Source organism: Moschus berezovskii, chromosome 5 (assembly GCF_049115385.1).
Source record: "Moschus berezovskii isolate FMDL1 chromosome 5, NW_MosBer_1.0, whole genome shotgun sequence".
NCBI classification, from domain to species: Eukaryota; Metazoa; Chordata; class Mammalia; order Artiodactyla; family Moschidae; genus Moschus; species Moschus berezovskii.
This window is the reverse complement of record NC_142464.1, coordinates 114,924,929-114,948,001: the sequence shown is the minus strand read 5'-3', so window position 1 is coordinate 114,948,001 and position 23,073 is coordinate 114,924,929. Positions and strand designations below refer to the sequence as shown.

The 23,073-nt window shown below is 43.3% G+C and overlaps 1 protein-coding gene across 4 annotated transcripts in view; it reads left to right on the top strand.

Annotated features, from left to right (window-relative positions):
- Window positions 1-23,073, top strand: part of CLNK (cytokine dependent hematopoietic cell linker) — a 234,021-nt gene that overhangs the window by 195,518 nt on the left and 15,430 nt on the right. For 2 of the 4 annotated variants that reach the window (XM_088836488.1, XM_088836489.1), the window contains 3 exons: window positions 2,263-2,337; window positions 6,867-7,022; window positions 18,765-19,331. In XM_088836488.1, the coding sequence (XP_088692614.1) occupies window positions 2,263-2,337; window positions 6,867-7,022; window positions 18,765-18,911 (378 nt within the window). In that variant the 3' untranslated portion in view covers window positions 18,912-19,331. Of the gene's footprint in view, window positions 1-2,262; window positions 2,338-6,866; window positions 7,023-18,764; window positions 19,332-23,073 lie in introns of those variants that run through there. The other 2 variants (XM_088836491.1, XM_088836490.1) reach the window with 2 other exon arrangements.

Genomic DNA, 23,073 nt, shown 5'->3' with positions numbered 1-23,073 from the left:
TTGAACAGCACCTAAACACACCAGCTCACACTCATGATCACACCTGGAGAACTACAGAATTATGAAATCTCTAATAGCCATTCCCTTCTCCAGGGGATCTTCCCAACCCAGGATTCAAACCCAGGTCTCCCACATTGCAGGAGGATTCTTTACCAACTGAACCACCAGGGAAGCCTAAGAACACTGGAGTGGGTAGCCTATCCTTCTCCAGGGGATCTTCCCAATCCAGAAATTGAACTGGGGTTTCCTGCATTGCAGGCAGATTCTTTACCAACTGAGCTACCAGGGAAGAAGCAGCTCCAGCTTCAACTAACAAATAAAATCAGAGAAGAAGCAGCACAGCGTGACTGAGCACTGCCAGGCTCCCAGACTGGCAGAGAAGCCCCCCAGAGGCAGCAGACCTTTCTCAGCACAGAGAGCTCCCCCTTCCACAGGGAAGTGGGGTTCTGGGCTGCCCTTTGTTCTGGAACCTGGTACCTGACTTCGAGGGAGGGGAGCAGGTCCTACCCCTGGACCTTTCAGCACACACCTGCCCCTGGCACTAGGGACTAGGTAAAGGGATTCATTCCAAAGGATGCCTCAAGTAAGAGGTGACTCTGCCCCCAAGGTTGATGGAAGACAATGGCAGAGCCAGGGAGGAGGAGGAGTGAGGAGCCAAAGAGATTCCAGGCAACGGGGCTAGCTCATGTCAAGCCCTGAAACCGTGTGTGTCTAGACAAGAGCAAGCACAGCTGGCTGGCCAGGCCCTCGTCCTCAGATCTGGAGTAGGGGAGAGAGGTGGTGGAGGCAAGAATTGAGGGGGGATAGTTGGGGGGAAGCTAGCCCATGCCTTTCCCAGTGATGCTCACATGTGCTTGGTGAACCCATCATTGCAAGATCAGGTTTGTGCTGGGAGGACCAGGGATTTTGAAGACCAAAGATTTGATGTCACATCCCTAGTTCTTACCACATGGAATAGAAGTTGACTTCATGAGCCTCCACTATCTTAACAACATCTGCCCTACAGGATTCTTGTGGCCATGGACTGAGATAAGAATAAGGGAGGAACTTGGAGATGCTGAACTCATGGAAAGGGTTATTTAATATTATTATCCTTGGAACTCAGTAAAGGAATTGCAGATCCATGGCACATCTCCCTGACTACCCTACCTTCTCTGCTGTGGCAGATTTTATAATCAAAAGAAATAAATTTGTATGATACCATGGCACAGAGAGAAAGCCAGACAGACTAGGGTTCAAATTCCAGTCCTACTACAGGTGACTTTAGGCAACTGACATAAAGATGCTCTCAGGACTTCCCTGGTAGTCCAGTGGTTGAGAGTCTGCCTGCCAGTGCAGGAGATATGGGTTCGATCCGTGGTCTGGGAGGATTCCACATGCCGCAGGGCACCTAAGCCCATGTGACACAGCTGCTGAAAGCCGCGTACCCTAGAGCCTATGCTCTGCAACAAGAGAAGCCACTGCAACGGGAAGCTTTCAAACTGCAACTAGACAGTAGCCTCTGCACACGCAACCAGAGAAAGTCCACGCAGCAGCAAAGACCCAGTGCAGCCAAAAATAAATAAATAATATTAAAATAAAAATTTAAAAATTAATTTAAAAAATGTTTTAAAGATGCTCTCAATCTACACCTATCTCTCCCACCCCTGCTGTTTTTATGGTGACTGGGGCCTCACGGGCATCATAAATAACATACAGCCCACCTCAGTAAGCTTCAGCAGGTACAGTAGCAGAAAGCACTGACGATAAAGGGTTTGCTGTCCATTTTGAGTTTGGTGTCAAAACACCTTTCTCAGTAGACGGAGTAACGTTTCTGGTTACTTTCAATAACAGATCTGTCATGTCAATTTCACAATTCCTAATCTGCTGTTACTTTGCCTGTGTCCATCTCAAGATCAAGGATAGGCAGTTTTTACTGCACATTTGCTACAAATTCAGCTGTGATCGGTCACTGTGTGTGTGTTCAGTCACTCAGTCATATCCAACTCTTTGCGGCCCTGTAGACTGTAACCCGCCGAGCTCCTCTGTCCATGGAATTTTCCAGACAATGCTGGAGTGAGTTACCATTTCCTACTCTAGGGGCTCTTCCCAACCCAGGGATAGAAACCACATCGCTTGCATCTCCTGCATTGGCAGGCGGGTTCTTTACCACTGTGCCACCTGGGAAGCCCCATGATTTGGCACTAGTGGAACGAAAGTAAACTTTAATTAACAGTCCTTCCCGTTGACCCTAACACATTCACCACTCCACCTGTACTGCAGGATGTCCAGCACGAGTGGTACATTGGAGAATACAGTCGCCAGGCAGTGGAAGAGGCACTGATGAAGGAGAACAAGGTAATGGCTTCTCCAGGGCCTGTTACATTGTTTCTGTAGTCACCCTAGGGTTTTCTGCCCATAGGTCACAGGTTGCAATTTCTCACTGCTGGGGAGGTGGTCACTGAAAACAGGTTTTCAAATAGTTTTAGATTTGAGACTTGGTTGTACCACTTATCAGTTGTGTGACTTTCTCAAGTTCCTGCTGCTGCTAAGTCGCTTCAGTCGTGTCCGACTCTGTGGGAGCCCATAGACGGCAGCCCACCAGGCTCCCCCGTCCCTGGGATTCTCCAGGCAAGAACACTGGAGTGGGTTGCCATTGCCTTCTCCAATGCATGAAAGTGAAAAGTGAAAGTGAAGTCGCTCAGTCGTGTCTGACTCTTTGCGACCCCATGGACTGTAGCTCACCAGGCTCCTCCTTCCCTGGGATTTTCCAGGCAAGAGTACTGGAGTAGGGTACCATTGCCTTCTCCATCTCAAGTTCCTAAACATCTGTAAGTGCAGGTTTCTTTATTTGTTAAATGAAAATAGTAAAATCAATCCTAAGGATCTATTTTAGAGACCAAATGTGGAGGCTAGGGTAGAAACGGAGGCTGCAATGGACGGTGCTTTCCTTCTGCTTTGTTCAAGATTCATGCCCTTCCTATAGGTCTGCATAAGGTACAGTTGGCTTTTTACATCTCACTTCTTTAAGAAATAGCAGGGATGATAAAGGCTGTCATAGTCAGGATGCAACAGATGATGCTGTAGTAACAAACAGCCCCAAGATCTCAGTTGCTTAGCATAACAGAACTGTATTTGTTTCTTGAGCTTCATGCTCAAGACAGGTTTGGGTGGATAGACCCAGACTTCTAAAGGCTCCATCTCAGTGTATGCTCACACCAATCACACACTGGCTTTCAACACATTCTCTCAAATATAGCATGCTGCATCTCTGCTCACATTTCATTGGCCAGACTGAACCACATGACCAGACTCAACTTCAAAACAAGTGGAAATGTGTGAAGAAAAAAAAAAAAGATTCCATAGCTACATGTGATCAAAAAAAGAGAGGACTTGGGATAACTATGATCAGATCAAATCACTACTATAACCATCATCACAAATAGAAAAAAATAGTTGTTAGGCAACTAACTCTACTATGTGCCAAGAACTAGAATAGATTGTTTAGAAGTGACAGGAAGGCTCTCGGGACCAATGGAATATCAAAACTTATCCTCAGCTAACCAATACAACTGTCATTGTTGAGTGAGGAAATACAAAAATGAATCAGTCATTTAATTAGCAGATGGGTGAATAAATGACAGGTCCCCAATAAATTTTAATAAAACTTAGCTCTCGGAATTGATATCATTACATTATTAATATACATTATATACAATTATATTATATAATATATTGCTATCGAATTACTAAGTTAATTATATGTAAGTTGCTAGGGTAAACAGAATAATACTCCTCCCACCACAATATATCCACTTTCTAATCCCCAATATCTGTGTCTCTGTCACTTTATATGGGAAAAAAATATTTGCAGATGGAATTAAGTTCAGAATCTTGAGATAGGGAAATTATTCTGGTTTATCAGGGAAGGTTGACTATAATCACAAGGGTCCTCATAACAGGGAGACAGGGGGCTCAGAGTCAGCCATAGAGAGCCACAAAGCAAGCACTGGTGGCAGCTTCTAGAAGCTGGAAAAGGCAAGAAAATACATTCTCCCCTAGAATCTCTAGAAGGAACACAGCCCTGCTGGCATCTTGATTTAAACCCAGTGAGTCCCATATCAGACTTCAATCCCCAGAACTGTAAGGGAATAAATTTGTGTGTTAGTTCATTGAGTTCACTCAAATTTGTTCTAGTAATAGTAGGAAATTAATACATCTGATAACAAAGTATCTTGAACGTATTAGGAATTAGCAAAACTATCTCATTCTCTAGATAAGGAAACCGAGGCTAAGGTTTCAATTACAAGGTGGGGAAAGTGCCAGAATCTGTATTAAAGATCAGTGCTGTTTTCAAAAGATCACAGCTGCCTCGAGTAGCCACTGTAGTTCTTTATTTTCTAGAAGGGACTACAAAGGACTCCTAGGTGGCTGGGTGGTGCTTGCCTCAAGGACTCTCCCTTCCCTCTCCCCGAGGAATCCCAAGCACGACTGACCTCTGCTGTGTCTAATGGTGGCATAGTCGTGCCAGCTCCAACCCTGTCTCTTCTTCGCTAATCAACTGTGACACTCCCCGAGTCTCTTTCCCAAGGGAAAAATAGCTCTTAGAAGACCTACTTCCAGAAGCCCCTTGTGTGGATGGTGCTAGAAGGGCAATGTGCATGCCATATAATGTCCTTCCAGCTACATTTGGGCATTTTCAAGGCTCCCTTCCCTCCCCTTCTGTGTGCCTGTTTCCCAAAAAGCATTGAGAGAACAGAATCTCAGTTGAATGACTTCATATTTTCCTATTTGGTTTGTCTCAGTTTTGTCAAAATATGTTTCCCATTTATGTAAGATAATTTAATCAAATTGCAGGGTTGCCCAAATTCACTGTGACAAACTCATTGCAGAGTGTTAAATGATAAACCCCTAAGTCAGCCACATATCTTGGCCTCCTCTCCCTTTCTAATCTTTGGCAATGTCCTGTGCTCGAGTCTTAAGGCTTTAATTATGGCTGAATATTTTTGGCAGAACAGGTTCCAGAAAATTCCTTAAACTCACTTTATGCACTTGGAGATTGGTGTATTTATAGCAAGAATGTGGCCTTGGCTTTTTGGTATTCCATTGATTAGCTGTGATGTGTCAGGGGATCCACTTAGATAATTAGAACCTAATTCCATTACCTGTAAAATGGGGATAAAATACCTCCTCAAACCTTATATAAGGATCAAATAAAATGTGTAAAAAGTGCTTGGCATCTTGAGAGCAGTTTTCAGTAAACCTTAGCTGCCAGCATCATCATGACATCACTATAGTTTTATAGTATTATTTATAAATTTAATATACTTATAGTGTTATTATAGAGTATTATAATCATTATTATATTATATATGCATGTATATAATATCTATAAACATAGATATGAAATATAGTTGATAGAGGAGATAATTACAAATATAAATTATCATATATAATACCTATCACATAAAGTATGCATAGTACCGCACATACTTAACTAGATCTACTCTACATATTTATAACCACATATCCAAGAATCAATGCAGTTACAGTTAAAGATTTTTCAGTATTTTTCCTCATATAACTGATATAATGTAGCCACAGAACTAAGCCTTATATGTGTACCCGTTCAGGAAGATTGCTCCATTTCTTAACCTTTTATGACCAGACCTTCATCCTGAGCTACTCCCCAGGGTGTGCCTGATTATTTGATATTATATTTATAGCTTGTCTAGTTATAGCCTTCAGACCGTTTCACACTGTTGGCTTTCTTGTGGAAACCTCCACTGTCCCCCCTCGGCTTCTGTGACACTGAAGCTTCTGAGTTTCAGTCCATCTCTGAGACATCAACTTGGAACGTTTTTTGTCTCCTCTTCCTTGCCCTGCACTTCCTGTCACCTCATCCCATGCTCTATTTTCTATTTCTCCTTCATAAAGTCTTTCCACTCTGACATCAGTGACTGAAGCCATCTCCCCATGTGGAGGATCAACGTCAATGCTCAAATCCTCTCCTACTCAAAGCCTGCACTGGTTCCCACTGTTTCTAGAATAATACCCTGAACATTAACAGAACAGGAAATGTGTAAACCCTGGCAGATGGAGGAAAGCACCCCCAGAGAGGGGAGGAAAGGGAAGTCAGAGGGGGAGGCTTGTGCAAATGCTAAGAATCTGAGAGCAAGATGGTGCCCCTGGCAAATGGTAGCTTGACCGGCACCATCATCCCAGGGCTGGAGGCTGCAGGAGTGAGATAAAACTGCAGGAGAGTCTGGTACCTTGGTCCACGAACATCATGTTATAGTTGTAGGCATGGCACTGAGGACAGCGGGGGATATTGGAAGATTTGGAAGAGGGGGGTGCTGTGATCTGAATGGTGCACTTCTCACAAAATAACAACCCTTAGACACGTTGTTGTTCAGTCGCTCAGCCATGTCTCTTTGAGACACCATGGACTGCAGCACTCAAGGCTTTCCTGTCCTTCACTGTCTCCTGGAGTTTGCTCAAACTCACGTCCATCAAGTCAGTGATGCCATCCAACCCGCTCATCCTCTGTCGCCACCTTCTCCTCCTGCCGTCAGTCTTTACCAGCATCAGGGTCTTTTCCAATGAGTTAGCTGTTTGCATCAGGTGGCCAAAGTATTGCAGCTTCGGCTTCAGCATCAGTCAGTCCTTCCAATGAATATCCAGGGTTGATTTCCTTCAGGATTGTAACCCTCAGTAAACACCTACTGAATTAAATTGAATAAAGAATTGGCTTGTCAAAAACTAAAGCTTCTTGGGGATCTCAGGCACACAGGCTTCACTGCTGTGCCTGTTGGGAGGGTGGATTCTCGTTATGAAGATCATTGTCGAAGGGGCTGGAAGGATCATTGTTCTTCCTTTTGCTTCAGGATGGCACCTTCTTGGTCCGAGATTGCTCTGCAAAGTCCAGGGCAGAGCCCTATGTGTTGGCGGTGTTTTATGGGAACAAAGTCTACAATGTGAAAATCCGCTTCTTGGAGAAGAATCAGCAGTTTGCCCTGGGGACGGGACTCAGAGGAGACGAGGTGGGTGTAACCCAATGGCTTCCCTTTTGCAAGCAAAGGACAGCAAAAGGGGGAGCTTTGAAGGAGTTCACAGGGATTCTCTCGTGGCTCAGACTGGAAAGTCTGCCTGCAATGTGGGAGACCCAGGTTCAATCCCTGGAGAAGGAAATGGCAACCCACTCCAGTATTCTTGCCTGGAAAATCCCATGGATGGAGGAGACTGGTGGGCTGCAGTCCATAGGGTCGCAAAGATTTGGACACAACTGAGCGACTTCACTTTGGGAGATGCTGGCTGAGTCACTCCAGAATCCCCACGACTGCAGGATCAGAGAAGAGCCACCCTGGACGTACAGAATGTAATCTAATCCTTCCAGCCCCTTCTACAAGCATCCTCGCCCAGGTCTTAGCTCACAGGACCTGCAGCCAATCCTGACCTTTCCATGCACCCCGTCTCCTGCTTGGCCCGTTAAAGAAAACTCTTTCTGTAACACATATCTCCATCCTGCCTGCCAGGAAGCCTACCGTGAGACTCACATTAATGTCACACTCCTTCCCCAACCAGCGCTGATCTCACACTGCAGCCGTATCTGGCGACATCAGTACTGGCATTAGGGATCAGTAGGTGTGTGTCCCCACATTGATCGTGGGCTCCGTCATGCATCCAGTGCTACGCTGAGCGTGACCAACCTCGGTACACATCTGCCGAGAGGCAGCTAGGTGCAAGAATGACTCAATTAAAGCACTCATTAATAACTGAATAAATAGATCAGAGAGAAAAGGGAAAGGAGATTGATTTCTGCTGTGTTTATGCTAGGCCTGGTCTGTCTGCATCATCTTAACCCCCAACAGCTCTTTGATAGAAGAGTGGTTCCTATCTTGCTGCTGCTGCTGCTAAGTCACTTCAGTCGTGTCCGACTCTGTGTGACCCCATAGATGGAAGCCCACCAGGCTCCCCCGTCCCTGGGATTCTCCAAGCAAGAACACTGGAGTGGGTTGCCATTTCCTTCTCCAATGTGTGAAAGTGAAAAGTGAAAGTGAAGTCGCTCAGTCGTGTCTGACCCTTAGCGACCCCACGGACTGCGGCCTACCAGGCTCCTCCATCCATGGGATTTTCCAGGCAAGAGTACTGGAGTGGCTTGCCATTGCCTTCTCCGGGTTCCTATCTTAGATGTAGGGAAACTGAAGCTTAGAAAATTAAGTCGAGGGCTAGAGATGCACAGGTGGCGAGAGGGCAAAGAGAAGCTGTTCTTTCAACTCTTCTGGAAGGAAGGCAGGAAGAAGGGAGGGACGGAGGGAGGAAAGGGAAGGCAAGATAGGGTTCAAGTTCTATCACCATTTACTAAATGTGTGAACTCAGGCCAGTCACTTCACTTCTCTAGGCTTTCAGTTCAATTTAGTCACTCAGTCATGTCTGACTCTTTGCAACCCCATGAACTGCAGCACACCAGGCCTCCCTGTCCATCACCAACTCCTGGAGTCCACACAACCCATGTCCATCAAGTTGGTGATGCCATCCAGCCATCTCATCCTCTGTCGTCCCCTTCTCCTCCTGCCCTCAATCTTTCCCAGCATCAGGGTCTTTTCAAATGAGTCAGCTCTTCACATCAGGTGGCCAAAGTACCTGAGTTTCAGCTTCAATATCAGTCCTTCCAATGAACACTCAGGACTGATCTCCTTTAGGATGGACTGGTTGGATCTCCTTGCAGTCCAAGGGACTCTCAAGATTCTTCTCCAACACCACAGTTCAAAAGCATCAATTCTTCTGCACTCAGCTTTCTTTATAGTCCAACTTTCACATCCATACATGACTACTGGAAAAACCATAGCTTTGACTAGACGGACCTTGGTTGACAAAGTGATGTCTCTGCTTTTTAATATGCTATCTAGGTTGGTCATAACTTTCCTTCCAAGGAGTAAGTGTCTTTTAATTTCATGGCTGCAATCAGCATCTGCAGTGATTTTGGAGCCCCCAAAAATAAAGTCAGCTACTGTTTCCACTGTTTCTGTGGGCTTTAGGCTCTTCAAATGTAAATGTTCTTTGCAAGTCTGGACTTCTGTAATTCAGTGATTCTCATGTACCCCCTCTGTTTGTCTGTTGGTGTATGTTATGGGCTGAATTGTGGCCCCCTCCCAAATTCCTATGTGAAAATTCTAGCCCCCAGCACCTCAGAATGTGACTGCTATTTGCAGACAGGGTCTTTTTCCTTTGTTCTTGTTTTCTGTATTTATTTTGGCTGCATCAGGTCTTAGCTGAGGCCTGTGGGATCTTTTGTTGCAGCACACGGACTCCCTAGTTGGGGCACATGAGCTCCAGCGCATGCAGACTCAGGAGTTGTGGCCATCAGGCTTAGCTGCCCCGTTGCGTATGGGATAATAGTATCCTGTATGCATGCGTGCTAAGTCACTTCTTAGTACCCTGACCAGGGATCAAACCCACACCTGTGCATTGCAAGGAGGTTTCTTAACCACTGGACCACCAAGGAAGTCCCCTAGAGATGAGGTCTTTAAAGAGGTGACTAAGATAAAGCAAGGTCACTAGAGTGGCCTCTGACTGCATAGGCCTGGTGTCCTTATGAGAAGCGGAGATTAGGACACAGACACACACAGATGTGTGGTCACAGAGAGAAAGGGGACATTTTCAAGCCAAGGAGAGAGACCTTAGAAGGAACCAACCCTGCCAACATCTTGATCTTGGAATTCTGACCTCCAGATCTGTGAGAAAATTAATTTCCATCATCTAAGTTCCCTACCACCCTAGTCAGTGGTACTTTGTTGTGGAGGCCCAAGAAAACTGGTACACTAGGAAACCAGAACTATCACACAAACACCTATTGTTCTTCAATAAATAACAAAAAGACTATTGCCAAGGCTGCTAAAATGCTTCAGGAAGGCATGAGTGTGGTCATTCCAGCTTAAACCCAGTGCCTGACCCAGAGTCCTTTTCTGAGATTCACATGTGGCTGGAGAGGGTGGTCAGCACTGGCCAGGCCACCATGGGGTCAGTTTGCCAGACTCTGCTCTAGCCTGGGAAAGTTTTGGCATAAGGGAGAAATGAGTGAATAAATAAATTAATACATAAATAAATCTTCCAAATATTGCCAAGTAAGACAGGGATCAAAAGATCAAATTGCCAACATTCAATAGATCATGGAGAAAGCAAAGGAGTTCCAGAAAAACATCTATGTCTGCTTCATTGACTACGTGAAAGTTTTTGACTGTGTGGATCATAATGAACTGAGGAAAACCAGACCACCTTACCTGTCTCCTGAGAAATCTGTATGAAGGTCAAGAAGCAACACTTAGAACCAGACATGAAACTACTGACTGGTTCAAAGTTGGAAAAGGAGTATGACAAGGTTTTATACTGTCACACTGCTTGTTTAACTTATATGCAAGTTCAGTTCAGTCGCTCAGTCGTGTCTGACTCTCCGCGACCCCATGAATCACACTCTCCGCGACCCCATGAATCACAGCACACCAGGCCTCCCTGTCCATCACCAACTCCCGGAGTTCACTCAAACTCATGTCCACAGAGTCGGTGATGCCATCCAGCCATCTCATTCTCCGTCGTATATGCTAGTACATCATGTGAAATGCCAGGCTGGATGAATCACAGCTGGAATCAAGATTGCCAGAAGAAATATCAACAACCTCAGATATGCAGATGAAACCACTTTAATGGCAGAAAGTGAAGAAGAACTAAAGAGCCTCTTGATGAGGGTAAAAGAGAAGAGTGAAAAAGCTGGCTTGAAACTCAACACTGAAAAGACTAAGATCCTGGTATCTGGCTCCATCACTTCATGGCAAATAGCAGGGGAAAAGGTGGAAACAGTAACAAATTTTATTTTCTCAGGCTCCAAAATCACTGCAGACAGTCACTGCAGCCATGACATTAAAAGATGCTTGTTCCTTGGAAGGAAACTCATGACAGATCTAGACAGCATAATAAATAGAGAGACATCACTTTGCTGACAAAAGTCTGTACACTCGAAGCTGTGGTTTTTCCAGTAGTCATGTACAGATGTGAGAGCTGGATCATAAAGAAGGCTGAGTGCCACAGAACTGATGCTTTTAAACTGTGCTGCTGGAGAAGACTCTTAAGAGTTTCTCGGACTACAAGGAGATCAAACCAGTCAATCCTATAGGAATTCAACCCTGAATATTCATTGGAAGGACTGAGGCTAAAGCTGAAGCTCCAATACTTTGACCAGCTGATTCACTGGAAAAAAAAAAAAAAAAACCCTGATGCTGGGAAAGACTGAAGGCAAAAGGAGAAGGGGGTGGCAGAGGATGAGATGGTTAGATAGCATCATTGACTCAATGAACTTGAATTTGTGCAAACTCCTGGAGATAGTGGAAGACAGAGGAAACTGGCGTGCTGCAGTCCATGGGGTCACAGAGTCAGACGTGACTTAGCAATCGAACAACAAAAACAAAGGGTTACAGCAAAACTAAACAGAGGAACTGCAACTGTTTCCTTTTGTGATGAGGATCAGTGAGTTACTGAATGTCAAACACCAAGAACAGTACCTGGGGCATATCAATAAATTTAGTTATTGTTATTTTTTATTATTCTGACTGGGTCATGGTGATAACTAGGACGTAGCTCCCCTTAGGTCCAGACAGTGCGTGCCTGCTCAGTCATGTCTGACTCTTTGTGACCTTACGGACTATACAGCCCACTAGGCTCCTCTGTCCATGGAATTTTCCAGGCAGGACTACTGGAGTGAGTTTTCATTTCCTACTCCAGAGGATCTTCTTGAGCCAGGGACTGAACCCACGTCTCTTGTGTCTCCTGCACTGGCAGGCAGACACAAGATTCTATACCACTGCACCACCTGGGAAGCCCCTAGGTCCAGATACCTATCGTTAATGGAATTTCACAGCTCAATTTCCCTTTATTCTTCTGTGTCTTCTGCCAGCTCATAGAATTTCTCATTTACAAAAAAAAAAAAAGGCTTATCTGACTCTGAATTTAAGTGCTTGGGATTCCTTTTCCTTAGAGAATACAAGAAATGGAAATCATGTTCCCTAAAATGTGCTGGGTTCTCTCTCAGCTGCTGTTTTCATTTGCTCTCGCCTTTGAAAACACCCTGGAAAGGAAGCGTTCAGTTCAGTTCAGTTCAGTTCAGTTGCTCAGTCGTGATCAACTCTCCGCGACCCCATGAATCACAGCACGCCAGGCCTCCCTGTCCATCACCAACTCCCGGAGTTCACTCAAACTCATGTCCATCGAGTCGGTGATGCCATCCAGCCATCTCATTCTCAGTCGTCCCCTTCTCCTCCCACCCCCAATCCCTCCCAGCATCAGAGTCTTTTCCAGTGAGTCAACTCTTCACATGAGGTGGCCAAAGTATTGGAGTTTCAGCTTCAACATCAGTCCTTCCAGTGAACACCCAGGATCGATCTCCTTTAGAATGGACTGGTTGGATCTCCTTGCAGTCCAAGGGACTCTCAAGAGTCTTCTCCAGCACCACAGTTCAGAAGCATCCATTCTTCGGTGATCAGCTTTCTTCACAGTCCAACTCTCACATCCATACATGACCACTGGAAAAACCATAGCCTTGACTAGACGGACCTTGGTTGGCAAAGTAATGTCTCTGCTTTTTAATATACTATCTAGATTGGTCATAACTTTCCTTCCAAGCAGTAAGCGTCCCTTAATTTCATGGCTGCAATCATTATTGAACCCCAAGCTTTAAAGAGGTTACAGCTTTTTCCAAGCTATACTTTGATCTGCCTGTGAAAGAGGAAACAATGACCCCATGATAACTTCCTAACAGTGTTGAATCAGGTTGCCAGCCAGTTCACTGCCGGCCTCAGCAGGTAAACAGTTGTCATCCTGACCACCCTTGGATTAGACCATCAGCTTCCAGATGAATGGCTCTAATTATCGCTACCAAGGACCCCTTAAAAATTCAAAGGCGTTGGGTTGGCCAAAACGTTCATTCAGGTTTTTCTATCCCATCTACGGAGAAACCCAAATGAGATTTTTGGCCAAGCCAGTATAACTGACTCACCTTTCTGTACAGCTGAAACATTGTAAATCAACTATACTTCAATGAAAAAGAATTAAATAAAATCAGCATATCATTTTCCTAGATTTTTACAATATTTATAGTACTTTTAGGCCTAACATCTTATAATATTTTGAGATTTTTTTTCTCAATTCATATAAATTTTCATTTGTATAACCTAAAAAAAAGCAAATGCTTAAGAGGACTCTTTTTGTGTTATTATGGAATTTTCTCCTCTAGTGCATCTCCCATGCAAGAGTCTCCTTTTCATGTTTATTTCACACTTACATCATTTATTATGCACAGACACTATACTGTGCAATTAACAATTATTGATTAACTGGATCAATTTGGTCCTCACAGCAACCCTTAAGGTAGGTGCTATCAATATCACCCTCTAACTGACAGGGAAACCGAGGCACAGAAGCATGAAGTCACTGGCCCACAGACATGTGCGTGCATCCATACTAAATCGCATAGTCATTGCCCTACTCTTTTCAACTCCATGGACTGTAACCCTTCAGGTTCCTCTATCCATGGGATTTTCCCAAGAATATTGGAGTGTGTTGCCATTTCCTTCTCCAGGGGATCTTCCCCACCCAGGGATCAAATCCACAACTCCTGCATTTGGCAGACAGATTCTTTACCACTGAACCACCTGGGAACCAGGGCCCACAGACACTGCTGGGGTTCAATACAGTCTGCAAAAATATTGCGTTTCTCATATAGCCTCGGACAGCATCATAACAAATGCAAATGATCCCCAACCCGTTTGAAAATAACCTAGAACTTCAGTCGAAAATTAGTTAACACCTACCTGGAGCTTAATGTGAGCCAGACGCTGGGTGAAGAATCACAGTTTACAGGAGGTTCTTCCTGCCTCTCTTCTGAATGAGCTACGCCCTGGTGTAGAGGGCAATGACCTAGATTGCTCTCAGTTCCACCACATTTTTCATCGTTCTGTTGAGCCCTTTGCCTTTAGGAGGAAGAATCTCCCATTGCTAAGAAAAGATGAAAGAATTTCCTGCAGCAAGGCTTTGCTCAATGAAAATCAGCTACTAGCTATTTTATCCGGTGCTTGAATAAAGTAGCGTCTTAGCTGACTCCGCAGGAGAACCGTAACGAGGCACAGGGTTTTCAAGGATCATTCTGATTTCCTGTGGCTTGTTGGCTGTTTTGAAAACTGTATAATTTAACTGTGCATCAGTGCAGGGACAACTCTAACACAGGAGCTATTTTGAGAGTAAGATGAGATGATGTAAACAGGGTTCTAGACACATAGAGGGAGGCAGGTGGTTAGTAAGTACCACTTCTGCCTTAAATGATTCCCTAAAGTCCTTTCACTGGATCTGCGTGCCCTGGGTTTGAATGAAAAGCTCACAAAGGGCCATAACAGTTGCAGCATCCTGGTCTGGGCCCCTGGGAAGGCACGGCTTGTCGACACCTGTCACAAGCACAGAGGGTGAGCAAATCCACATAGGCCTGCAAAGAACGAGCCCAGGAAGGTCGAAGTTGAAGCACATTATAAAGCTGGGTCATTCTGTTAGCCGTGTGACTAGAAATTCATGTCTGAATTTAGATTTAGGGAGCACCCGGAGCTTCCTGTGGCTGCTATAATAAAAGACCAACAAAAGTGATAGCACAAAACAACAAATACGTATTCTTTCAAAGTTCCAGAGTCTAGAGTCTAGTCTTGGTTCTGCAACCAAGGTATTGGCAGGTTACCCTTCTTCTGGAGGCTCTGGGCGAAGCTCCTTTCTGCCTCTTCCAGCTCTTGGTGGTTGTCAGCAAACCTTTGCTTCCTTGGCTGGTGGCCACATCACTCTGATCACTGCCTCTGACGTCACGCTGCCTCCTCGTCTTCTCCAAGTGACTCTTGCTCTGTTTCCATCTTATGGGAAAACGTGATCGCTTTTAGGGAGAGCCTCGGTTGAACTCCTCTCTCTCGGTCTTCCTCTCCAGACTTCCCTGGTGGTCCAGTGGTTAAACATCCTCCTGCCAATGCAAGGGACATGGGTTCAATCCCTGGTCTGGGAAGATTCTACATGCCGAGGGGAAACTGAGCTCAAGAGTTACAACTATTAAAGCCCACACCCCAAGACCCCATGCTCCACAACAAAAGAAGCCACTGCAAAGAGAAGCCAGCACAGGGCAACTAAAGAGCAGCCCCACTCACTACAACTTGAGAAAGGCTGTGTGCAGCAATACAGACCTAGGAAAGCCAAAAATAATTAATTTTTCTTTAAAAAGACCTTCCTCTCAAGATCCTTAACATAGTAGCAACTTTTGTCATGCAAAGTAGTACTCTTTTGCTTAGAAATATTCAGATTCCAGGAATTGGGACACAGGGTATCTCATGGAGGCCACTTTTCAGCTCACATCTCTCATTTGTTCAGTATTGGGCCATGCCTTCATTTTACGCCTACGTTATCCTCGATCTGATGCTTCAATCTGGGGACCGAGAGCAGAGGAAGACGGGTCTCTGCCATCCAGGGGGATACTCTGTTCATCTGTACCCATCAGTGCCTGCACCTAAGCAGGGCTAAGATTTGAAATATTTAGCACCTGATAGAACACTGGCCCTGGACCCACCAGTGAGGTACCTACTTGTTAATAACCTGCAGAGCTCTGCTTGCTTTCAAGTTTTAGAACTCACATCTGTCAACACTGCTGTGGAGTCTAGTAAAAAGAAGTGATCTGCAAACGCCTGTGATAAATTGCTGAAAATTATGATAGACGTTTACCTGATAAAGTTTAAAGACTAGGAAACAGAGACAATTAATCAGAGAGCTGAGTTTTCACTTCTCGGGTCTGCTTCTCTTCGTTCTCTCTTTGCATCTCTCTCTCTCTTCCTCTTTTCTCTGTTATTCCCATGTATGGATCCAAACAGAATGGCTAACCTTTCTGGCAGAGAAATGTCACCTATGGTTGGTATTTAGGGCAATTGCAAAAGGTTTAAACAAATTTTAATATCTAATATTAGGATGGTATTCACTGTCCTCCTGAAAAAGGGAATTTAATATAAAAGTTTTAAGAGCTTAATTATAATCTAAGAATTATCTTTAGAGGAATATGTCAGTTGTTGCTCTGTCTCTGGAAGTCAGTAATAAGAGATGACAGAATAACTTACTACGCCTGTCCAGCTTGCTTCCTACTACTTGTTAAAACTACAGTTTCATATCAAATATCATCCATGGAGTAGATTATAAATAATTAGTATTGAATTCATTATTCTGGGACTATCCTAGAGAACATAGGAGTGAGATTACAAAGCAGGCATTTTTCCCTCTAAAGATTAATTCCAGAGAAAAAAGAGCCAAAACAGGGGAATAGATTATCTCTGTAAATACATATAAGAATGTATTCACGCCAAGATATTCTTATAATATGGAACCAAAATACTAGATGTCTATACCAATCCCCAACAGAATTTGAATGTAAGTAATGGCTTTGTGATGGACAGGGAGGCCTGGCATGCTGTGATTGATGGGGTCGCAAAGAGTCGGACATGACTGAGCGACTGAACTGAACTGAATGGCTTTGTAATGTTGACAAAAATTCAAGTCTGTAGATTATTTCCACAGCACTTTATCCCTACATGAAAAGATCTATTTGGAGAGGGAATTCTTTTCCATCCGCCCCTACCTGAATGCAATGCATGACCTTGACAATCTGATTCCCTCTTGAATGTCCCTCAGGCCTGCAAACATTCCTGTGCTGGGGCAGAGGGAGGAAGTACACAACTACAGAGAATCAAAAGTGTTAGTCACTTAGCCATTCCCTTTTTCAGAGAATCTTCCCAACACAGGGATCGAAACTGGTTCTCCCACATTGCGGGCAGATCCTTTACCATCTGAGCCACCAGGGAAGCCCAAGAGAATCAAAGTCGTCCCCAACACAGCTCCCTCCTTCACACTGCACCATCTGGACCCAGCTCTGTTGGAACACTGGGTTCACAGGCCAGAGGTAAAGCTGCATCAGGGAAGAAACTGATACACACCCAGAAAAACCAGTTTGCATTCCTGATCCTGCCCCCAGCTGTGTGACCTCTGAGGAAGGCACTCCCCACTCTGAGCTAGTTTCCTTGGCTCTTCAGGGAAGGTCCATTCCTCCCCTGCTCACTTCACAAAAAGTTACAAAAGGCAGGAATTATTGTCTGTGTTCACATGTGCTCCACACCTGTCTTTGTACACACCTCTTCCTCTGCTCTTATTATCTTTAAACCCACCTCGTCCACTTAACTCACCCACACTAAACAGCCCATCTCAAGTCTGTATCTTCCACAAAGCACTTCCTGATTCCTCTATATTTGAAACCACCTTCCTTTCCATTGGGCTTCCCTGGGGGCTCAGATGGTAAAGCGTCTGCCTGCAATGCGGAAGACCCAGGTTTGATCCCTGGGTTGGGAAGATCCCCTGGAGAAAGAAACGGCAACCCACTCCAGTACTCTTGCCTGGAAAATTCCATGGACAGAGGAGCTTGGTAGTCTACAATCCATGGGGTTGCAAAGAGTTGGACACGACTGAGCAACTTCACTTTCTTTCTTTCCTTTCCTTTAAGTCACCCCATCACTTTATCTGTACATCTCTAGAAATAAAGTGTAACATTCTTCTGTTACCTGTTTATTGCATAAGAAATCCAGGTAAGAAACACTAAATTGGCCAAGAACTACCAGGCCATGCCCTGTGGTCATCAGTATTCTTCCTGATTAGTCTAGAATGTGTCAGAACAAGATGGGTGGACAGGAGAGAGGCTTCACTGCAGATGTTCCCATCAATTTACAAAGTGAAGTCAAGACTTGATCATCCACATTTTAATTTGTCACAGTTGGGGAACAGGTAAGGGAGGCACCAGGGAGTCTCCATGGCTGACTGCAGTGTAATTAACCCATTTGAACTGCTTATCATAGGAACACATAATGACAGAGTGGAAACTGACCAGTGTGACCTGATTCTGGTGAACGGTACATGGATAGGAAGCTTCGAGAACTGTGGAGGGCTCACTTCTGGTCACCCTCCTTATCTTAATCTTACCATTTATCATTCAAGAGCTTCTTTGCCACATCCTTTAAAAAAAAAAAATCAACTTTCTCCAGGGGGAAAAAGTGAGAGGGGAGGGATAAACTGGAAGACTGGAGTTGACATGTACACATTACTATATATAAAATGTATAACTAATAAGGATGCACTGTATAGCAGAGGGAACTCTACTCAACCCTCTGTAATGACCTATATGGGAAAAGAATCTAGAAGAATGGATATATGTATAACTGATTCACTTTGATGTATACCTGAGGCTAACACAGCATTGTAAATCAACCATTTGTTGCTATCAGTGTTATTATTCAGTCGCTCAGTCATGTCTGACTCTTTGCAACCCCATGGACTATAGCATGCCAGTCTCCTCTATCCTCCCCTATCTCCTGGAGTTTGCTCAGATTCATGTCCATTGAGTCGGAGATGCCATCTAACCATTTTATCCTCTGTTGCCCCAATCTGCTTTTGCTTTCAGTCTCTCCCAGCATCAAGATCTTTATCTCCTATACTCCAATCACCTATATTCTAAATCAACTATACTCCAATAATTTTTTTAATAACTTCCTGATATACCTTTACAATCTAAAAAAAAAAAAAAAAGTCAAATGAGTTACCCTCTTTCCTAAGTAAAACGAAGCATCTTGGGCTGTACTTTAACCTACACATACAAAGGTCCTAAATTTTCATTAACTTTCTCTTCTGTGTTTCAGAAGTTTGACTCGGTGGAAGCCATCATTGAACACTACAAGTATTTTCCTATTATACTCATTGACGGGAAAGATAAAACTGGGACCCGCAGGGAGCAGTGTTACCTAACTCAAGCCCTCCCTGTCAACAGACACTTCTCACCTCAGTAGCCTGGTCATGGTTTCATCTTCAGATCAGTGGATCCAGGGCCTCTATCATTATTTCCTTTGTTTCAAAAAAGATTATTTTCTGTGGCTTCAAGGGATTACTTCTTTGATTTTGTAGGAAAAAAAAAAGAAAATCAACATGGTTTTGAAAGCTCACATCACAGAAGAAATATGTATAAGATGCAAAAATAAAAAACTGGTTTTTAAAAAATATCTTCCAAAGAAAAGAACTACAAACATGGTCATTATGTTCATGTTACAGATGAGCAGCCAAGGTTAGCAGAAGCTATCGCTTCAGGGTTTGCAATTGGCACTTGACAAGTCTGGGTGAGAGTCCCCACATCTGTGATCCTTCTAGTACCTGGTGCTGCCCTCTTGATTTCAAAACTGTATGGACTTGTGAATTCAGAATGTCTTTATGACTCCTATGCTAAAGATGTAGGTGAATGTTAGCTCTCCTTTATTTGTAATTCTAGAAATTTAATTATAGGGAAGGATGTGGTATGGAAAACAGATCACTTGTGAATACCACTTGAAGGACAGAAATCAGAAATGTTTTTAGTATGGTGTGAAATGGCTTCCCGCATAGCTCAACAGGTAAAGAATCCTCCTGCAGTGAAGGAGACAGAGGAGACGTGGGTTCGATCCCTGGGTCAGGAAGATCCCCTGGAGGAGGAAACTGGCAACCCACTCTAGTATTCTTGCCTGGAGAATTCTATGAACAGAGGAACCTGGCAGGCTATAGACTGTGGGGTTGCAAAGAGTCAGACACAGCTGAGTGACTGATGCATACGGGTATGAAATGATCACAGTACCATTACCAACCTACTCTGTTTAGAGTAGATTTAAGCCCAATGAAATCAACAAATTCATAGTAAGGGGGTAAGGGAAAGGCTAAGGGAAAGTAGAATTTTTATAATTCCAATTGTGGACTTCCATTCAAAGGGAAAGAACTGTTCTCAAATTAGTGCCAGTGTCTTACAGGAACTTTGTACATATCATGATATAGTCCCCCTCTCAATATTAAAAGGATACATTTCATTCCTATTTCATAACACAGATGAAGAAACAGGCTCAAAGACGTCATTGATGTTACTCAATATAAGAGATGCCAGACTTTTATTATCGCTGTGCCTAGTTTTATCCAAGCATATCTCCCCAGGTACATTCTCTGCCCTAGGCAATTTCATGATCAGGTTGAAAAATTTAAAAGGGATAGGAGCAATTTGAAAATGCAGATTTACTCATGTTAAAAAATACATATACACTCTTGTAGCAGTGTAAAATTTATTTTAAAAAAAAAGTGTGATTGAAATTAATAGAACACCATGAACTTCTTTCAAAACATACATGTGAAATACATGGAATATTTATGTAACTGTAGTTAAGTTTTAATGCAGAAGTAAAGCCAGAAAGAATGAGAAGGCAAGAGATATCAAAGGAAAGAATACAAGTGATATTTCCTGGGCAGCATGGAAACAGACTCTGCAGAGAAGACACGGGTTGGGGCAGAAAGAATCTTACCCTCACCCTGAAAAAGTATTGAAAGATTTCAGATAACTGATTCACTTCTTACCGGGGCCATGCCATTCCATGCTGTGTTCTCAAAAAATGTTTCGGAGTCTCCTCAAGCACTGTTGTTAAAGTCAGGTGGTGGCTGCTATTGTATAGGCTTATGTTTTTAAAAATCCCTTATTATTTCTTATTCATAAATGTATGTGATGAAGCTAAAAGGAAAAAGAAGAACCATCTTAAAATGCTCACAATGCTTACACATATGAAAATTTCTGGAAAGAAATAACTTTCTTAGTAGTGACAGAGGTTGCTTCAAAGGAGTGGGATTAGGGAACCATGCTAGTTGAGTCTTCCAGAACTCAGATGCCAAGATAGGAGTTGGAGTGCAAACATTTATTGGAGATAATGACTAAGAGAGATTGAAAGAAGGAGGAACAGGAGTAGGTAGGAGAGACTTCAGGCTATGATGGAGGTCTGACACCTGTGAGAGGATGAGGGAAGAAGAGAGGAATGGGCAGAAAAGGCATCAGGTTGAAATGCGGCTCCGGGAAGGGCTTGGTCAGCCCGTTGGCAAGATCAGAGCAAAGGCTGCCCACAGACGACAGAGCCTGTGTTGTGCAGAAATGGCCGTGTCTTAGTCAACATCATGCTAAGTCATGGCCAGAGGCTCCCCAGGAAAACACGACCTTCACATGCTCTGAGAGACCCAGAAGATGGTATCACTAGAGGCCAACAAATAACTTTGATCAGCAAGTTCTTTCAAGAGCAATTCAAGGGGCTCACCTCCATGCCTGCCACAGTACATTCTGATTTTCAGTGCTGATTGTAATAAGGACATTTTGCTTGTAGTAGATTACAAAAGAATAAGAATATATAAATGTCAAAGGTAGTTTATTTTTACAACAGTTTGTAAAGAAGGCAAGGGCAGGTATTCTTATCCATTTTATAATTAAGGAAACTATGTCTCCTTGGCCAAAATCTTAGAATGACCTACTTGTGGCTAGAACCAAGGTCTTCATACACAATTTTCCTATTCAGTGTCTAGATATTTGCTGGATCTGTGACTGGAAGTTCAATGATTTGGGCTTGGCATGCCCAAATTTCAAAAAGTTTTAATCCCTTTTCGACCATTTTTTTCAGTTGTCAAGTGTCACTTGAAACCTAGCTTCAATACAGTAGTGGAATTTTAGCTTCATCTGATCATAGCATCTATTCATCCAAGATATTTCTTTTTGAGTAAATAATTTCCATTCTGGATCAATTTATATCTTCCTCATATTTAATAATATCTTGTTAAAAGCACTTGTTTGTGTATTGCATGTATATTTGTTACTAGGCATTCTTGTAGATGTTGGAATAATAGCAGTGAATTAAGTGGGAGAAACAGACAATAAATAGTATACAATGAATAAGACAACCTTAAGTTAGTTTCCCATTACTTTGATGTGTTTTCTTGACACTTTTCACTAAGTGCTTGTGAGTGAGGCCAGTATTAGATATTTTTATGAAACTCATTGAATTGGATTTAAAAAGTACTGAACCAGAAATTTTTAACATTTCCCAAAGTTACATGTAAAACTGCTCCTCTTGATATGTGTGTGTAACCTTGTAACCATATCATAGATTAACTCTTCTGCTCAAATTACTACAGAGAAATGAAATTTTAACCCACTGTCAAATTTAGTTCATTGCTGGGTGTGTGTGTGTGTACACATACATTTTTTATAAGATAAATGATTGGCATAGTATTTCTGTATAGACTTTTCTATCTTGAGTAATATTTGTTCTAGCTAAGCATATTTTCAGTTTTCCTGTTGTTTTTTTTTTGCACATTACAACTGTACTAACTTAAATGAAAGCAAATATGTAATTAAATGTCATATCTATAACTGGGTATTAAGTTCAAAATATAGTTTAATTTTGTTTGATTTATGCTCTATTATCTCTCAAAACCCTTTTGAAATCATATTTAATTTATGAGAAATTTTCTAGAACAATTTTTGACATGTTAGATTTGAGAAATAAAGGCCAAAAAGACCTAATCTCTGTGCTGGAGGGTTACAAGCCTGGCAGGCAAGATATGCACGTAGTTACAATCACGCAGTGCAGAGTAACAGATTTGGTCATTGTCTCTCTTGAACCACCAGCGCACTGGTAGGCCTGGGTGTAATCAAGGAAAACTGCCCAGGGGAGAGGTCCGAGCAGAGACTTAAAAAATGATGGCCTAAACCGCAAGTTTTAGAATTACAAACACCTCATCAGTTGATTTCTGCATATCCTTATCTTTGCTGTTTGTTGTTCTTCAGTAGCTCAGTCACGTTAGATTCTTTGAGACCACGTGGACCGCAGCATGCAGAGCTTCCTTGTCCTTCACTACCTCCAGGAGTTTGCTCAAATTCATGTCCATCAAGTCGATGATACCATCCAACCCTCTCATCCTCCACCACCCACTTCTCCTCCTGTCCTCAGTCTTTCCCAGCATCAGGGTCTTTTCCAATAAGTCAGCTCTTCTCATCAGGTGGCCAAAGTACTGCATGTTCAGCTTCAGCATCAGTCTTTCCAATGACTATTCAGGGTCAGCTTCCTTTAGGATTGACTGGTTTGATTTCCTTGCAAAGGGACTCTCAAGAGTCTTCTCCAACACCACAAT